Below are 19,349 nucleotides of genomic sequence, written 5' to 3'. Positions count from 1 at the left end.
CTGCAAGCAGAGTAAGGGCTCGTTCACAGAAGCACGGAACGGAACCCCAGAAAGCACTCTGTAGTGCTTCCGTAGTGTTCCGTTCCGCATCTCCGGATTTTCGGACCCATTGAAATGAATGGTTCCGCATTCGTGATGCGGAATGGACATGGAACGGTGCCCGTGTATTGTGGATGCGCAAATGCTGTACGCAATACAGCAAAGCGCAGCACACGTTTGTGTGAATAAGCCCTAAGGGTCTTTTTACTTGGACCAATGACCTGGCATATTATTGGGAACCAAGCAGATGCTTCCAATAACTGCCAGATCATCGGCAGAGAGGAGGGCTGTATTTACATGCAGCAATCACCTCTGCTATATGGGGACAAGTGATTGATACATCGATTCTTCCTACACAGCCGATCGTTGTTTTTAGGTAGCACAATCTGCTGCATAGGAACAATGATTTTCAGTGCTGGCAGAATGACACAATCACCCAATAAACAAGCTTAGGAGCAGAGAAACAAGTGAAACAAGGGCCAACCTCTGAGGGAAAGCCGATTTGGATTCGATAGAGTGTACAGCAGTCACTTACAAGGGAGAGTGCTCGAAAATACAAGCCAATGAAAGGTAACACATATATGCCTGTTGTGGACTTCACTGCATTTTGTTTTGGGAGAGAAGCTGCAGACACCCTACCATTCTTAAGAGCCAGATTGCCCACCTGCTAAAGGGACTACGACCTGCTGAGGGTATTGTAGAAATAGATAGAGAAAGGGAGACGTTGCAATTGTAATAACTGAATTACTGATATAAAAAAAGAGAAACTGAATGAAGGAGACTGCATTGTTCATCTGTAAAGAGACCCAGAGGCTACCATTAAGCTTCCATCCACCCCTATACACAACCTTAGGGCCAAGCTTACTCCTGTAATATCTAAGAACTGTGTATGCTTGTAATCCTCCTGCCTGGCGCCCCATCACTCATCCAACACCAAGGGCATCCTGAACCAACACCAGGCTGGAGATCCAAAAACCAGGTTGTGCCTCGAGGAAACCAGGGTGTGCCCTCCGATCATTGCATGCCCCAGGTAGTGCCAGAGTGGGGACTGTCACCGTAAGGACAGTCACTGCCATAATTTCCGCCATTTTCACTCCTGTCATTCACTCCTTTCTCTTTCTTGGATCGCTGCACACACAAGCATTTATTGTCATGTCTCAGGGACCATGACCTGGAAGAACTATTGAGGAAATTCCATCTGTGAGAGAGTGGAGCACTGGTTCCTTAAGGCCACCTTACATAAATTTGTCTGAACCTGCTGATTTCAGCATGACCAGCTGACTATCTGATGTATAAGGTACCATCCTTGGTCTTCAAACCAAGCATGCATGTGTATGGAGGAATTGGGAAGAGTGCCTGTCGACCAAAGGGTAGTTCAACAAACAAGAATCGAAGATGTATGTGCAACTTTACACCCTCTCTGAATTGAGTGGCCTGAGAGAAGTCTTAACTGAGTTTTCAGTGAAGTGATGACCATGGTGGTTGGATTTGCAAACACCTCTATGTCAGCCCTGCTTCTCCTCCCTTTTCGACCGATTTATTGTTTTGGCAAAGGAAAACACCGCAAAAATGATGGTCTTTGTCTAAGTAAACAATTGTATTATGGGCCAAGGATCATTTTTGAATAGCTATAGCTTGGTTTTTCCTGTTGATGAGATCCTCAGATGTATAATAACTCAACCTGATCGGTTTGGACAACCATGAACATATAGACTATAACCAAGCCAAATGGATTCAGGCCAGCTTTGAAAAACATGGTGAGCAATGCAGAAATGATGTTGAGGCTCTTAGAAGGTCATTGAACCTGATGCCAGGGTAGATATAGCATTTGCATATTAGTGTCTAATAACATTGGAAATAATTATCCAAACCCTGGGCTACTAGTGGTTACTAAGGTCTGCGAGGGCACACTGTAGGATGACCTCCATCTACAAATCGCCTCAATAACACTATGACCATCACTGTTTAACCCTTATCACCCACGGGGTCTGCCAGTATTTTATCATTAGTCTTGTATGCCCTCTATGGCTTGGACAATTGCCTGCTTTGTCTCAAGTGTTGGCTTGGCTTGTAATTATACAGATTTCTACCTTCCTCATTTAGCAGTAATTTATAGTCTCTGCGGTAGTTATGTGAACTGCTCTCTAAGCAGAGCAGCTCTCTCTGCCTCTACCACAGGAGCAAGTCACAGCAACATAGGCAGATGAATTAGAGTCAGACAATTTTTTGACTTCAGACGATTTTTTTTACTTATATGCTTAGAAGAAGAGGTGAAGTTTTGTTTCAAAGGGGGCAGAGCTTCTAATTCTGCATTAAATATCGTATTTACAGAATACATTAGGGACATGTAATAAGAGTATACATATTAACATTCATATGCTCCGGCGACTTCCATATTATTCTATTCCAGGGATGCTCGACCTGCAGCCCTTCAGCTGTTGTAAAACTACAACTCCCACCATGCCCTGCTGTAGGCTGATAGCTGTAGGCTGTTCAGGCATGCTGGGAGTTGTAGTTTTGCAACAGCTGGAGGGCCGCAGGTTGAGCATCCCTGTTCTATTCCAACTGGAACTCCTAAACCTTTTAAGTCTATATACAGTATCTTCCAAAAATCTAATTATTTTAAACAGCCCCCTAAGATTAAAGATCAGATTGTTCCCCGTGCCCCTCTCAGGCCTCCAGGGTCAGATGTTCCTTAAGATTTGTCAAACAAGAATCAGATCATACATCTTGCTTTCTGCAAACCTTCTGAACATTCTCAGTTCCCCAGCTACCATCAAAACCAGATCATTTTCCAGAAACAAATAATTTTACAAAGTCTTCTGCTGCCCCCAGGACATATCATTCATCGCCCCCTTTAAATGGCCTCAAAATACCAGGTCATACTATGTCTACAGTGGGACCCAAGATGACATCATTCTCCAGATCTGCTAAAGCCCGGGGGTCACATCATTCAATGGACACACTAATCAGACAATAGTAGGGGTAAAGGTAAAATTTCCTGCCGTGGGGCTACATCCACATGACCTATGTGTTGCTATGTGAGGACATTTGTGCTGTGTCAGTAATTCCAAACGGAATCATCCTACATTCTTTCGCCCGTAGTTCGCATTCTTTAATTTGAGCGTGCCTCAACATGTGGTCATATACTTAATAGATGTCCTGTCAAGGATCTGGCAGGAATTCCTCACTGTCATAACATAAAAGCAGTGTCCTTGATTCTGACCATGGATGTATTGAACTTGAGCAGTCTGTTTGTTCTCTGTGTAAAGGTCATACATTTATATGCGAATGACACGGTCCAAATGTAAATTTGCAACCATATCACGCATGTCAAAGAGGACCAAGAAGGACAATGAGATAGGACAGTCACTGCATGACCAGAAGTATGTAGACACATAGACATCCCATCAGGGGGGTAGCTATAGGGGGTGCAGAGGTAGCAGTCGCTACGGGCCCAGGAGCCTGAGGGGCCCAAAGACCCTTGTGCCACATAAGAAGACACCAGTGTTATAGAAAGTGCAAGCTGGTCAAGTTACACCTCTGGCAGGAGGAAAGGGGTTAGGTCAAGAACTTGGCATTGGGGGGGCAGCACAAAGGCTATGTGTTTCCCTGCCCCTGGCCACAAAGCACTGAGGGAAGTGGGGCCCAAGCTGAACTCTTGCACCAGGGCCCATGAGCCTTTAGCTACGCCTCTGCATCCCATCCATATGTTCTGAACCATGGGCACTAATATGGAGGTGCATTCACATAGTACTGAAGATGAAGTAGTGTAGAAAACCATCCAAAGGATATTGGGTTCCCCCAAAGCGTAATAAACATTAATCCAAAGATTACCCTACATCTGATCGTGGGGGTGCGGTGTGTCGAACAGTGATTGATCGAATATTAATGACCTATCCTGAGAATAGGTCATTAATATCAGGAGCCTGGGAAAACCCCTTAAACAACTTTGCAGTCTTTTTAATAAAATATCTTACTCTTTTGTCTCTACAGTTCCTATGTAGACCTTTATGTCTATAGTCATATTTCCTTCCATCTGTCCCTTACATCTTGGTTAACTATCAAATATGTTAAGTATGTTAAGGAGAGATGGAAGGGAGTATGACTACAGTATCAGACTACACATGGTGTTTTTGTAGTCTGTTACCGTGGAGACAAATAGGTCTGCATAGGAGCTGACCCTTAATGTAGGCATTTATGATCTAGGGATCTACACTGAGGGAGAAGGGGTGTAGCAAATGTTAACAGAGCTCTAAAATGTAACACTACAAAAAATGTATGTGGCCCAGCATTTTTGCCCAGGAGCGTCTACCAACCTTAATCCAACCCTGATTGTGAGCACATCAAGAGTTGACCAAGGGCGTCTGTGGCATCTGTCTAAGAGGAGTTATGGCTGGTCCTAATGGGTGGTAAGAGTTTACCAGGAAATGTCCTTTTATGCTTCATTTTGTGTTCCTACAAATCCTTAGCTGACATTCTACAGATTTTAAAAATACCAGACGCGTTTTTACGGGAGGATGATGCGTAAACATTAATCCAAGGAAAACACTTTGCTAAATTTCAGTTAAACTGAGTAAACATGGTTCTTACACAAAACACACAGGGTTTTTTTCAGACTTAACTTTAATTGTGGGAAGGGAACAGCGCAGAAACCATGTCTCCAGTGTGGGCTGCGGCTTTCATACCAAGCTGCTGTATGAGTGATTTGTTCATTGCAATGAAATCAATCACGTGTTGCAAGGCTCAGCACATCACTGATGTCCTTGTGGACTCACTCCCTACTTCTTATGAATCCTGAACACTGCTAGAATTAATGATTCCTCGACTGGCAAGGAACAGCTTAAAAGTGTTGATGTATTACACATGTGGAACACAATTATCAGGATGTGGAAAGTGAATGCACAATAGGACTTGTATCAATCTTATCTACTGGCTTCTGTAGACCTATAGAATCTGTTTCTAGAGCTGGAGGAATACCCAAGGGAGATGGAGGATGATGAGTAGAGGATCAGGGTTATGTGTTCTTACACCAAGAAATGTGGTGCCAGTTCAATTCAGATTGTCTATCCAAGACTCAACTTTGGATTATATCTTCAGCATTTGATTTTTGATTGTTTTGCTGAGAGCAGACTCAACTCTGGGTAGTCTCTTCAAGAGTTGACTCTTGGTTGTATTTTTAACAGTTGGCTCTTGGTGTTCTCTTCAAGAGTTGGCTCTTGGTGGCCTCTTCAGGAATTTACTCTTGGTTGTGTCTTGAAAAGTTAGCTTTGAGTCTGCTTCTATATCAAAGATGGCTGTAAATCATCTCTCCAGCGGAGAACGGAGTCTGGGTCCGTGGGTCGCCTCTCCATGAACTCAGTCCGGATTATGTCTCCAAGAGGTCAATCCAGATGGTCTTTCCAAGAATTTACTCTGGGTCACTCTGGGTGATCTCTCCAAATGTTCACTGAAGATAGTCGCTGCAATAGTTGCTTCTCGATAGTCTATCAAAGAGCTGGCTCCAGATGGTCTTTTAGCACTGATTCCAAGTGGTTTCTCAAAATGTTGCTTGAAGATTGTCCAGCTGGATGCAGATAGTCTGTCCAAGAGCTGCTTTTGAATGGTCTCTCCAAAAGTTGACTCTGGGCTGTCTCTTCAATAGTTGGCTGTTGGTGGTCTATTTAAGAGTTAACTCTTGGTTGTCTCAATAAAGTTGGCTCTGAGTCATCTTCTCTTCAAAGGTTGGTTCTGAATTGCCTCTCCAAAAGCTGACTCTGGTATATTTTTCCAAGAGCTCATTTTGGATGGTCTTTCCAAGAGGTCACTCCAGATGGTTTCTTTGAATTCAGATGATCTCTCTAAAAGTTGCTTCTGGATGGTCTTTCCAGGAGCTGGCTTCAGATGGTCCCTCCATAAACTGCTTCTTAAAGAAGAACTGCTTTAAAGTTCACTTTAGAAAGTCTCTTCAAGAGTTTCCCTCTGGATGATTTCTCCAAGCACTGACTACAGATTGTTTCTCCAAGAACTGCCTCATGATGGTCTTTCCAAGAGTTAACTCTGGGTTGTCTCTTCAGGAGCTGCTTCTTGGTTCTCTCTCCAAGAGTTGAATTTGGGTACTGTCTCCATGAGCTTACTGTGGTGGTCTTTCAGATTACTTGGTTGAATGAACCTGACATAATCAGTATACACAAAGACTTTCAATGGGAGTTGACAATATAGGTGTTCCATAGGAGACAGAACAAAAAACAATGTCCTCCAGCAATATAGGAGGCTCCATGGTCACAAGAAACATTATATTCAGATATTTCTGAAGTCTAAATTGTTATTGCAAACAAGACTTTCCACGTACGTTTCCATCACATTGTTATAAGCTTGCATGTAATGACAATAGACAGAGATATGAAATCCATTAGATGAGTCATCCGGACCAGAGCAAGGTTCCTCTGACACTATAAACTCTGCATGAGCAGAATATAGTTGGGGTCTTGCTGTTTTCGAAGGGTTAAACCATATGCAAATAGACAACAGAATGTGGATCCCTAACCATTATAAATATATGAGCTTGCTGAACATCCCTTTCCAAACCCATGGGCTTTAATCTGGAGTTGGGCCTTCTTTTGTTTCTATAACAGCCTCCACTCTTCTGGGAAGGCTATCCACTAGATTTTGAGAACGTGTCTGTGGGAATTTTTTGGCCATTCAGACAAAAGAACTTTCGTGAGGTCACGCACTGATGTTGGATGAGAAAGTCTGGCTTAATTTTAGAATTCATCACCTCATTGCTGGATGGGTCTGAGGTCAGGTATCTGTGCAGCTACTCAAGTTCCTCCTCACCAAACTCTGTCATTCCATATATAAAATGCCTGCTGTAGCATTAGCAATGCCTTTCACTGGAAATACGAGTCCAAAACCCTGGAAAACTGCCCCATGCTTTATCCTGCCTCCACCACATTTTACAGTAGGCACTGTGCATTCCCGTAGGTAGCGTCCTCTGGACATCTGCCAAGCACAGATTCATCTTTCAGACCTCCAGACGAGAGGTGATTCATCAGAGAACATGTTTCCAGCGTCTATTGACTACATGCCTTACACCACACCACCCGACGCTTGGCATTAAGCTTGTGTGCTGCTGCCACCACCATGGGAACACATTTTGTGAAGCTCCCAATTCCAAGTTCTTGTGCTGATGTCACTTCTAGAGAGTTTGGATCTCTGAAGTGATGCAACAGAGGATAGATGTTTTTCCACTCCGCTCTGTGAGTTGCTTCCACTTCACGATAATGGCGCTTATGTATGACATTAGATCTTATCCTTACACATATAGGATGGCCACCCAACCCTAACGCCAGTCATGATTCACCGTGCTCTGCCCACATCTCCTAGGCTCGCTCTGGGTGACATGTACGCTCCAATGTTCCCATCTTGAATCCTTCATCCAGACTGCACTTTCTTTAGCTCAATGATCCACTTCTAACACGTGCGGCTCCTGACGCACAACTAACCAAACAAAATGTGAGACATCTTTGAAACCAAGCTTATTCATAAGAAATTTTTACGACTGTGAGGAAACCGTTATGTAACTTTCTAATAGACTTTGCATTTCAATTTTACACCATGTTCAAGATGTAAACACTTGCTGTCAGTGAATGGAAATATCCTAGTTGACATCCAGAGACAGAAAACTTAGCACGTCTCTCATTCTTTTGTTTTAAATTCTCACTGTTTTCCAGATCACTGCTTCCTGTCAGTGCATTGTTGAAATCTAGAGGCTGAAAACCCATCAAAGCCTAATACTTCTCACCGATTGTGTCCAGTTAAGCCAATCATCCAGGAGCTAACCAGCCTGGGCTGCAGGCTGATATATTTTATCTGAGCTGATACAATGTAGCAAACCCCCAGTACAGGAATGAGATTGATGGATTCAGATAATAGGTAATTTCCTAGGCTGGATACAATTGTACCAATCCCTCAGCTGTGACAACTATTCGGTCAGTATGGGCTTTCAGCCTAGATCTAGACAGGATTGTGCAACAAGTCTTCAAATCCTCTGCAGCACCTCCGCTGGGGAAATGAAGTATTACACCGTTCTCGCTCTAATCAGTGGCCTGTAGATGTAATGCATGGACAGGACAGGTCCTCCACATCTGGACAATATCTCTGCAGTGGCTAAGGATAAGGGCTCATTCAGACGGCCCTAGTGTTTTGTGGATCCGTAAAACGCGGACACCGGCCTATGTGCATTCCGCAATGTGCAGACCGCACATGGTCAGCACTATGATAGAAATGCCTATAGGACATGCTTATGTCTTTTTTTGCGGGGACGCGGAACGGAACTCATTGAAATGAATGGGTCCGCACCCGTTCTGCAAAATTGCGGAATCGAAATGGACCCAGTCATACAGTCGTGTGAATGAGCCCTTAAACTGGCTGTACCTGAGGGATTTCAGATGCCCATTTCTTGGTTGGTCTGTAAAGGTTAACGACAAGGCACCGAAAACATGCAAGAAAAATCCAACATGGCGTATCAACCTTTCAAAAGGTGTCTTCCAGCGTTTGGCATCAATCAAGTAACTGACCAGGTCAGATCGGGCTGAAAAAGAAAAAAAAAGCATTACTCCCCATCACCGATCCCCTGCCGTTTCTGTGCCGCTCAGGTCCTCCTGCTCCTGGCTTGACACACAAGAAATACCTAGAAAGGCGGGTCACTGCTGTGATTGGCTGAACAGGCATTTGCAGCCACTTCCTGTGTGACAAGCCAGGATCGGGAAGAGGAGAACAATGGGGATCGCAGCAGCAGCAGCGGAAAAAGCAGCGGATCTGAAGGTGATTAAGGTTTATATTTAACCCATCATGGCCCTTTTTGAAAACATCCTTTTTTCCCTCGGAAAACTCCTTTAACGGATGAGGATCTTGGGTGACCTCTTAACAGGGATGGAGAAGTTGGCCATCAGTGTCCTCACCCATCTACATGACTCCTTGTTCCGGTGGGGCCAAACCTGGGCATTTAAAGGGGTTATCCAAGACTAAACTTTTTTAACAGACCTGTTCAGAGTGGCAGGACCCGTGGTGGGCTTTATACTTTTCCAGCTGCATCCATGGCCACCACGGCAGGTACTGGGTCTCTGGGTATCAACATCCTGTTGACGGGCATTATGTGACCGCTACAGCCAATCACTGGTGACCTGTCACCTATACAGCACATGACCCAGCTGACAGGTCAAAACAATGGCCATAGATTGGCTGCACTGGTCACGTGAGGAATGTCAACAGGATTTTGATTTCCAGAGACATGGGACCTGCAGAGGCGGATGTTGAGCGATGCAGCCGAAATCCAGGTAAGTATGGACCCCACCGTGGGTCCAGCCGCTCTGAAGAGGTCTGTGAAAAAAGGTTAGTCTTGGATAGCCCCCTTTAGGCTCCAGGGGATACTTGGGAGACAGACAGCCCTAAGCTAAGTTGAGGTGAGGCCACTTGTCCTTGACCATTGTGGGACCAAGCCTTCTAGTTCGAAGAGATGGGGAACAGGTCAAGAGCCGTCTCTTTTTGGCTCATACTAGACCACATCTTGTGCATTTTTTGATAGCATCCTTTGGACGATCCTGACAGCAGATGAAGATTTCACGCTGAACCTCATCACCCTCATCATGCGTTCCCTGTCCTCCAGAAGGCTAGTAGAAGCCTGAGGCTCCCCGCTGTGCCGTACCCTGCACTATTACCCTCCGCCGTCTCTGTCCCCTCTCTGCTATATACTGGGGGACCCAAGAGACTGGATTTACCGCAGATTCTGGGAAATTCAGAGAGAGGCCCTGAGCGCGCCATTAGCAGGAGCTCAATTTCACACTGAAGAAATAATTTTATGCAGGGAAATAGCTGCACGCTGATGTCGGAGCGATGTGAAGTGAAATCTTTGGGGGAGAGAAAGCCTTTTGAGAAACATAATTGAGTAAATGAAGTCTAAGTGTTCATTATACAGATGACTGCTTTTGTCACCGTGTCATTTGCATACACGCAATTTCAGCCTCCTATTGATTTCTCCTCAGAAGTCGGATCATTCCAAAGCCATTTCTGAAAGCTCCGATGATTAATAATAAAACTGCGTTATCTGGATCATTAGAGATCAGGAATTTGGAAAACTTGCAGGACCGGTGATCTGTTTGACCCCTCCCGTGCTGGCTAAACCTGGGAAAATGAAGATTAATACGATCACTGGAGCAAGGGGCTATTGAAAAAGTGCAGCTAAGGGAACCTGAAGAACCAGATATCACTTGAGATAACTGCCAATGTGGTCACATTCTGGAAGCTGAAATATCGGGAGGTGATTGGTGGGGGTCCTCACACTCCTACTGCAAACATACTGTAAATGATTGAATGAAAGCATATTGTCACTTAAAGGGGTTGTCCCACGAGAAGTATTCTACAGTTTTCAGACCAGCACCTGGAGCTGAATACTTTTCTAATTGCATGTAATTAAAAATTTTGTATAGCCACTAAGTTATTCAATAAAATTTATCTAAATAGCGCCACCTGCTGTTTGCTTTTTTTCTTATTTCTTTGTCCTGCTCACTGAGATGGCCGCACATGCTCAGTTCCATCCTTCAACTGCCTCCTGAGCTGTGATAGGGAGAGCTGAGACACGCCTCCTGAGCTGTGATAGGGAGAGCTGAGACACGCCTCCTGAGCTGTGATAGGGAGAGCTGAGACACGCCTCCTGAGCTGTGATAGGAAGAGCTGAGACACGCCTCCTGAGCTGTGATAGGGAGCGCTGAGACACGCCCCCTGAGCTGTGATAGGGAGAGCTGAGACACGCCTCCTGAGCTGTGATAGGGATAGCTGAGACATGCCTCCTGAGCTGTGATAGGTAGAGAGCTGAGACACGCCTCCTGAGCTGTGATAGGTAGAGAGCTCTGGCAGAAGAGTCACGCCCCCTGAGAAAAGACACTCCCCTTGAGCTGTCAGCTTGATATAAATCTAGCAGAACAATGAATGGATCCATGTGAGGTGCAGGTACCATGTGATGTGTGATTTATTTATTTTTTTACATTAGTTATGGGTTATTCCCCTTTAAGGTTTTTGAATTCTCTTTCACCCTATTAAGGAGTTCTGGGTCCTCTGTTAAGGATCATCATCTCTTGCCTAGAGAGGTTACAAAGAGTGTCTCTCATCCTGGAGGACCTGTCCTGTCCTGTGTTACAAAGACAACCAACCCACTGAGGATGGACACGATGTAATGCTTTACTTCTCCAGTGGTGGCACTGCAGGCTTACAGCTGATCGCTGGGGGTCCCAGAATTTCTGATCAATTTATGGTCATAGGGCTACCCTAGCAAGTAAGGACTGTCCAAAGTGGAGAAACCCTCTAAGATAACATGTGGTCCACAATGCTGTTCTGTGTCAAACATCCGATGCAGTGAAAGCCATGCTGTCATTAGATGCCAACCACCGTTCTCTCATCCCTGATCATAGATGATAATGCAGGTCTTAGAAGATACATGTGAGGAGCAGATAGCAGTGTGTGATGTACGGACACGTATACTTTCTATGGCTCCGTATACTGCGCTCGGCTATCTGAGTAGAGCTGATCAATACCGGAGAGGCCCAGCACTCGGCTGAGAGCTTCCATTACTTCATTTCAGCAGTCATGGGGGTCTCAGCACCCACTTATAAATGTTTTGACATTCAAATCCGTAGTTACCCTATAGTGGAACCTGTCAGGTCAATCAGCAGCTAGAGAGAGGGTGGAATGTGGCAGGTTCCCTTTAAATGTAAAAAATTCTTACAGATATTAACCCGTAATCATCCTGAACTACCATGAAAGCCCAACATCGCCGTAGACCCTGCCTCTAACCCCGTCCTTTTGGATACATGCCCAACCCCCTCACCGTCCATTCCATTTTGTGCCCTGCAAACTTTCATAGTGTCCTTTGTGTGGCACACTCAATGATGATGCCCGCTTAGTGCCCTCCTACGTCCACACTCACTTCCTTAGTGCCCTCCATACATTAAGAGTACCCCTTTCTCAGTAAAGATTTTAAAGTCACCCCTTACAGTAGTAATGCCCCCCACACATAGTGATGCTCCTATGATGTTTCTCCAGGCAGTATGCCACTTTAGTGTACCCACACTGTATTATGCCCCCTTACAGTGTGAGGCTCCCCTTAGAGCCCCCCTCTCCCTGGGAAAAATGGCACCACACAGTAAAGATGCACCCCAGACAATATGATGCCCCCTAAATGGTTCCACACGGTATGATACCCCTTTGGTGCCTTCCCTCACCTTATGATGCCCTCCACAAAGTATAATGCCCTGTAAGGTGACTTTTGCACTTGCGTTGTTGTTTTCCGGTATTGCTATCCGGGACAGGGTCTCAATACCAGAACAAAACGTTTCGGTTTTATCCCCATTGCTTTCAGGATGCATCAGGATGTCTTCCGTTCCGGCAGAATTACGTTTTGTGGCCGGACACAAAACCGCAGCAAGGTGTGGTTTTGTGTCCCGTCAAAAAAACTAAATAAAAAACGAAATAAAAAACAAAAAAACGGATCTGTCACTGAAAACAATGAGTCAATGGTGACGGATCCGTTTTTTAGGAGCCTAAATAACCGGATCCGTCACCCATTGACTTTCAATGTATTTAGTGACGGATCTGTCTTTTTCCGTTTTGATTTCACACAACCGCATCCCAATAGAACGGAGGCATCCTGATGTGCAAAATCAAAATGGATCCGTTTAATTCCGGCATTGAGATCCTCTGTGGGAGCTCAATACCGGAATTAACAACGCAGGTGCGTAAGTAGCCCAAGCGATCCGCCCAGTATGATATGCCCTTTAGTGCCTCGGCACAGGTCTGCTCCCGCCTGCGCAGTCTGGGGCTCAGCACAGCAGGTGCGATGACGTCACGGCATCACATCTACCTGCTCCAAGCCACTAAAGGCAGTCGTCGCGGGGTGAATGGCGCAGCAGGGGGCAAATGGCTCCCAGCTCCACCTTTGTATCCAGATGTATTTGCGTCCTGAGGCTTCTTGGGACCGTAGGACAGTCCCTGAAATTTTGCACTGTCCCAGTAGATTCAGGAAAGCATAGGTCAGGGATCAGCAACCTTCGGCACTCCAGCTCTTCTGAAACTACAATTCCCAGCATGCTCCATTCATTTCTATGACAGTTCTTAGAAGAGCAGAGCAGGTATGCATGCTGGGAGTTGTAGTTTCACAACAGCTGGAGGTTGCCAACCCCTGGCATTGGTACTAGGTAATACAAGGGGTTTTCCAGGGGATCAGCTGAAAGGGCCGTACAGCTATTTCTTGGTGTCGAGCCCAAGACCAAGTGTGAGAGTAGTGATTCCGCTGAATCACCTTCTTCCACTACACTACCCTAGACCACCAGGGATATCACATATGTGGTATGTGTGTGAAAGGTAGAAAGTAGGAATGGTAAGTGAAGGGGATACGGCTGCCACATCTATGACTGGTTTAAGGGAAGAAAGCATTATGAGCAATACTGCGTGATTCGGATCGGCCATATGTACCCCCTAGAATTGGTGGAGTTAGAGTGGTGACCCCCCCATTGATGGCCTCCAGCCGTCACCTAATGAAGATCGTTATATATCGCCCTAAAAACTCATTATATTGTTGAGGTCATAATCCGATTAAAACACTATATAAACACAGGAGAACACGAGGCGCCCTAGTACATATATAAAACGAGGCGCGTGCCAGAGCCAAACCGGCTGATGCCAAGGAAGGAACACAGACGTCCTGCTCATTTCCTTAGGGCGCCGCACCCTGACTAAGCGGAGGTTTTGGAAGGAACAGGGTTTACATGTACGGCTTTATTTGCATTTTCGTGATACAATAATTATAAGGATTTTCCGGGAGTAGAAAAGAGGACAGGTCATTAATATCTGATCGGTGGGGGTCCGCCTGTGGATCAGCTGTTTGGAGGGGCTGCGGCGCTCACAGCTTACCAAGCACAGCGCCGTCCATTGTATGGTGGCCATGCTTTGTATTGCAGCCCAGGCCATGTGACCGATGAGGGTCCATTGACATGTCCGTAGTGTATTGCGGATCCGCAATACACCCGGCCGGCACCCCTATAGAACTGCCTGCCGACAAGAATAGGACATGTTCTACTTTTTGCGGAGCCACGGCCCGGAAGTTTGGGGCTGCGGCACGGAAAAGCGGATGCAGACAGCACACTGTGTGCTGTCCGCATCTTTTCTGTCCCCATAGAGAATGAATGGGTCCGCGCCCGTTCTGCAAAATTGCGGACCCATTTGCAGACGTGTGAATGGACCCTGAGCGTGACGTCACTGCCCTTGGAGAAGGTCACAGCGCTCACCAGAGCACCACAGTCGCTTTAAACTGCTGGTCGGTAGGGCTGCTGGGAGTTGGAGACCCGCCAATCACATATTGATAACTTAGGGCTCCTGCACACGACCGTATGTATTTTGCAGTCCGCAAAAAACGGATCTGCAAAAAATACGGATGACATCCGTGTGCATTCCGCATTTTACGGAACAGAACAGCTGGCCCCTAATAGAACATAATAAGACATGTTCTATTTTTTGTGGGACATACGGAAACTGAATGCACACGGAGTCATTACGAAGTGAATGGTTCCGCATACTGTCCGCAAAAAGAACGGAATGGACACGGAAACAAAATACCTTCATGTGCATGAGCCCTTATCTTGAGGATCGGCCATCAATCTTTTATTCCTTTAACACAGCAGACGAATGTTTATTACACGGCCAAAAATGGGGATCTCATGTGTATGGGGGGATCTGGTTCACCCTGCCCAATCCTTTCTTCTTCAGGAGATAAGCGGTGCCACAGGAGTGTAGCAGCTGCTTATCCCAGCATGCAAGTATATGGAGGGAATTGTCAGATATTCAGCTAAGGAGTCTTAGGGTGGGTTCCCACTAGCGTTATGGAGTCCGTTATGGCTTTCCGTTATAACGGAACATAACGGAGTCCATAAGACGGAAGGGCGGATCCGTTTTGCTGCCCATAGACATCCGTTTTGCTCCGTCCTAATAGAAGTCTATGGGAAAACATAACGGATCCGTCTGGGTCCCGTCGACAGGACTTTGTTTTTTCCGTCTTGCATAACGGGAACCAGACGGATCCGTTTTGATTCCCATAGACTTCTATCAGGACGGAGCAAAACGGAATGCCTCTTAAAGGCTTCCGTTATAATGCAAGTCTATGGGCAGCAAAACGGATCCGCCCTTCCGTCTTATAACCCTGTTATAACGGAAAGCCATAACGCTAGTGTGAACTCACCCTTACTGGAACTTTAAAGAGGTCGTCTACTTTGGATAACCCCTTTTTGCAAAAATGGTCTCTGATAATAAGCTTCTGCTGAGACCCCAGTAATCAGATGTCATTTGTAAGGCAATCCCCCACAGCATAGGATCTATTTCCCTACAGCGCCTCCACAGGATACTTTCTGACGCGTCCCCTTTAATTTCACTATTTTCTCCCAGCCGCCAGATGTCGCTCTACACACACACGCCATCCTCCCCGTCAGCCCTTCGGACGCTCTATCCCAGCGCTTCCATCTCGTTGGCTCTAAACATTTCCTGGATACATACAGGTGACGGTAACTCCGGAATTGGAGAAAGAAGACGCCAGGGTGGCCGCTTCCTGTGAAGACCCCCCGTATGGTGACCTGAGAGCGGACTGAGTAGGGGGGAGGGGGTGCACAGTTAACGTTACACCGGCCGCTCCTCCAGTTGGGCTGCGTCGCCTGTGGCGCCACGTCAGTGTTTACCGTAGACACGTCATCTGCTGCTGGGTGGTCACGTGACTGCTGTGCCTGAAGCATCCCTGACAGCAGGGTTCACCCCATCACCCTGGGTCAGAGCTGCCCCCCCTCACAAGAGCTAATACACCCCCACTGCCTGGGAGGGAAGTGCCCCAAAGCTCCCGCACAGCCGCACTTGCCTCTCTGTTGGGAATTTTTTTAGCATTTTCAAAAATTGAACATTTGTTTTATTTTTCAATTTTTCTTTACTTGTTTAAATCTCCTAAACCCAATTCAGCTTAGAATATATAGGATTTATTAAAAAAAAAATATTTTGTTTTGCAATTTAATTTGTCTCTTTTCAAACTAAACCTCTGCCAGGGTATTTTTAGGGTTACCCAGAATTAAGAATCCCTTTTTTTAGTAATATTTTTGGGCAAAATTTTTGAATTTGAGTATAAAAAAATTGCAGAACAAACTTCTACCACTTGCTTATTTGTCCAGCATTGGGGTTTTTTCATTGCCCAAAATTGGTAAAAACACCCCAATCCCTGTGTGAAATTTATGTTTTTTTCTTTTTTGTTAATTTTAATTTTTTTCCCCCAAAAATTTTATTTTTTTTTTTTGAAAGAAAATTCCTGAATTGCTGCCCTAGAATTTGTGGACTATTTTGTGGGCCTATTGCCGATCTCTTGCCTCTTTGCTCCCTTTTGGTTGCGTTGGTGCTCAGTCGGGGCCGCCCCTGATTATTTTTGCGTTGCTCGGACGCTCTGGACCAGAACCTGTGATACATACGGACCGTCCTCTGTGCATAGAACTCTGTGTTGTTGTTTTTTTTCTTTTTTTAAAGCGATGAACAAAGGCTATTTTTTGATAGATTTTTGAAAATCTTTGCTATAAATAATTTTGTAAATCCAGATATCTATAGCGCTATTTTATGGCAGCAAACATGGCGGCTTCTAACTGGGGGCTCATCATGAACATTGTGAACAGCATCGTGGGAGTGAGCGTGCTGACCATGCCCTTCTGTTTCAAACAGGTGAGTTGTGGCGGTGACGGTGCCCGCGGTTGTATGTACGCTCTGCGCTGCAGTTTAATACTGATGCCCCAACCTCAGGATAGGTCTACAATACCTGATCTGTGGGGGTCTGAACCACTTTAAGGCTACTTTCACACTCACGTTTGGTGCGGATCCATCATGAATCTGCACAGACGGATCCGTTCAGATAATACAACTGTCTGCATCCGTTCAGAACGGATCCGGTTGTATTATCTTTAACATAGCCAAGACGGATCCGTCATGAACTCCACTGAAAGTCAATGGAGGACGGATCTGTTTTCTATTGTGTCCTAGAAAACGGATCCATCCCCATTGACTTACATTGTGTGTCAGAACGGATCCGTTTGGTTCAGTTTTGTCAGACGGACAGCAAAAAGCTGCAAGCACAGTTTTGGTGTCAGCCTCCAGAGCGGAACGGAGACAAACTGATGCATTCTGAGGGGATCCTTTTCCATTCAGAATGCATTAGGGCAAAACTGATCCGTTTTGGACCGCTGAGCCCTGAACGGATCTCACAAACGGAAACCAAAACGCCAGTGTGAGAGTAGCCTAAAACTTGAAACCGAACTCTGCTTCGGTTCCGACTGGCACCTCATACTTCACGAATAACTAACTTACTTTTCTCTGCAGCGTGGGGGTGACATTTCTGAAACCTCATTCACTTTGCTCGTACAGTAAATGCTGTGGATTTTCCCGCATGAAGTTCCGCTGCAATGAGTCCACCACATTTATGCCACGTGTGGCCGTACCCTTTAGCAGCAGCAGCCACTGATTTATTTCCCTTTGGGGGTACATCAAACCAGGGGGGATTTGATTTAAATCACTAGTCAGTAAGGCTTGATTTAAATAATAGTTTTCTACATAAAGACTAATTCTTGCTGGTATAACTTATAATATGCAAGTAGATGAAGATTTTTAGAATAAGAACTTTTCATATTAGTTTGATTAGGTTGATTCTGCATTCATAGGTTTATAGAAGTTAGGATTAAGGTCTTTTTCTCAACTCTGTTCATGTTATAACATTTTTGCTGTGAAGAAGAGGCATGTGATCTCTGCTGAGTCAAATTCAGTTTTGAGAACTGCAAAAGTAAACCAAGCATCTGTGATAATATCTTGTAGGCAGAGAAACTGCGCAATAATATTACAAAAACCTCTGGAAGAGCACGACATTGTGAATGGATGAATGGAATTTATTTACCAAAAAAATCACACATATAGAAACATAGAATGTGTCGGCAGATAAGAACCATTTGGCCCATCTAGTCTGCCCAATATACTGAATACTAGGGATAGCCCCTGGCCCTATCTTATATGAAGGATGGCCTTATGCCTATCCCATGCATGCTTAAACCCCTTCACTGTATTTGCAGCCACCACTTCTGCAGGAAGGCTATTCCATGCATCCACTACTCTCTCAGTAAAGTAATACTTCCTGATATTACTTTTAAACCTTTGCCCCTCTAATTTAAAACTATGTCCTCTTGTAGCAGTTTTTCTTCTTTTAAATATGCTCTCCTCCTTTACCGAGTTGATTCCCTTTATGTATTTAGCAGTTTCTATCATATCCCCTCTGTCTCTTCTTTCTTCCAAGCTATACATATTAAGGTCCTTTAACCTTTCCTGGTAAGTTTTATCCTGCAATCCATGTACTAGTTTAGTAGCTCTTCTCTGAACTCTCTCTAGAGTATCTATATCCTTCTGGAGATATGGTCTCCAGTACTGCGCACAATACTCCAAGTGAGGTCTCACCAGTGTTCTGTACAGCGGCATGAGCACCTCCCTCTTTCTACTGGTAATTCCTCTCCCTATACACCCAAGCATTCTGCTAGCATTTCCTGCTGCTCTATGACATGGTCTGCCTACCTTTAAGTCTTCTGAAATAATGACCCCTAAATCCCTTTCCTCAGATACTGAGGTTAGGACTGTATCACTGATTTTATATTCTGCTCTTGGGTTTTTACGCCCCAGGTGCATTATCTTGCACTTAGCAACATAAAATTTTAGTTGCCAGATTTTTGACCATTCCTCTAGTTTTCCTAAATCCTTTTCCATTTGGTGTATCCCTCCAGGAACATCAACCCTGTTACAAATCTTTGTGTCATCAGCAAAAAGACACACCTTACCAGCGAGGCCTTCTGCAATTTCGCTGATAAAGATATTAAACAATATGGGTCCCAGAACAGATCCCTGAGGTACCCCACTGGTACCAAGACCTTGGTCTGAATATACTCCATTGACTACAACCCTCTGTTGTCTGTCCATCAGCCACTGCCTAATCCATTCAACAATATGGGAGTCCACGTACAGCCTTATTCTACATGATTAAAAAAACAAATCTTTATTTCATGATGGAATAATCTTTGGATGGTAATATATTTTCCTCAAAAAGCATTTTATATAAAAAAAAATCTGATTTAAATCCCCAAAATCAGATTTTATTATTATAATTTTTTTTAAATCATTGATTTTTATCCACCCTGCATCAAACAGGATATAATTCTTGCCGACAAATCCGCTGCGAAAGC

At 45.0% G+C, this 19,349-nt stretch overlaps 1 protein-coding gene and 1 long non-coding RNA gene across 2 annotated transcripts in view; both read left to right on the top strand.

Moving 5' to 3' along the window:
• Positions 1 to 14,119: 14,119 nt before the first annotated feature.
• Positions 14,120 to 19,349, top strand: part of LOC121006142 — a 978,004-nt gene continuing 972,774 nt past the window's right edge. The window contains exon 1 of the long non-coding RNA XR_005780027.1: positions 14,120 to 14,170. This is a non-coding gene — a long non-coding RNA (uncharacterized LOC121006142). The remainder of the gene's footprint in view (positions 14,171 to 19,349) is intronic.
• SLC38A10 (solute carrier family 38 member 10) overlaps positions 16,380 to 19,349 on the top strand; it is a 62,769-nt gene continuing 59,799 nt past the window's right edge. Inside the window, exon 1 of the mRNA XM_040439080.1 lies at positions 16,380 to 16,803. Within this exon, the coding sequence (XP_040295014.1) occupies positions 16,702 to 16,803 (102 nt within the window). The 5' untranslated portion in view covers positions 16,380 to 16,701. The remainder of the gene's footprint in view (positions 16,804 to 19,349) is intronic.

This window comes from Bufo bufo, chromosome 6 (genome assembly GCF_905171765.1).
Source record: "Bufo bufo chromosome 6, aBufBuf1.1, whole genome shotgun sequence".
In the NCBI taxonomy this organism is placed as follows: Eukaryota; Metazoa; Chordata; class Amphibia; order Anura; family Bufonidae; genus Bufo; species Bufo bufo.
The sequence above is the reverse complement of the archived record's forward strand: the minus strand, read 5'-3'. Positions and strand labels throughout refer to the sequence as shown.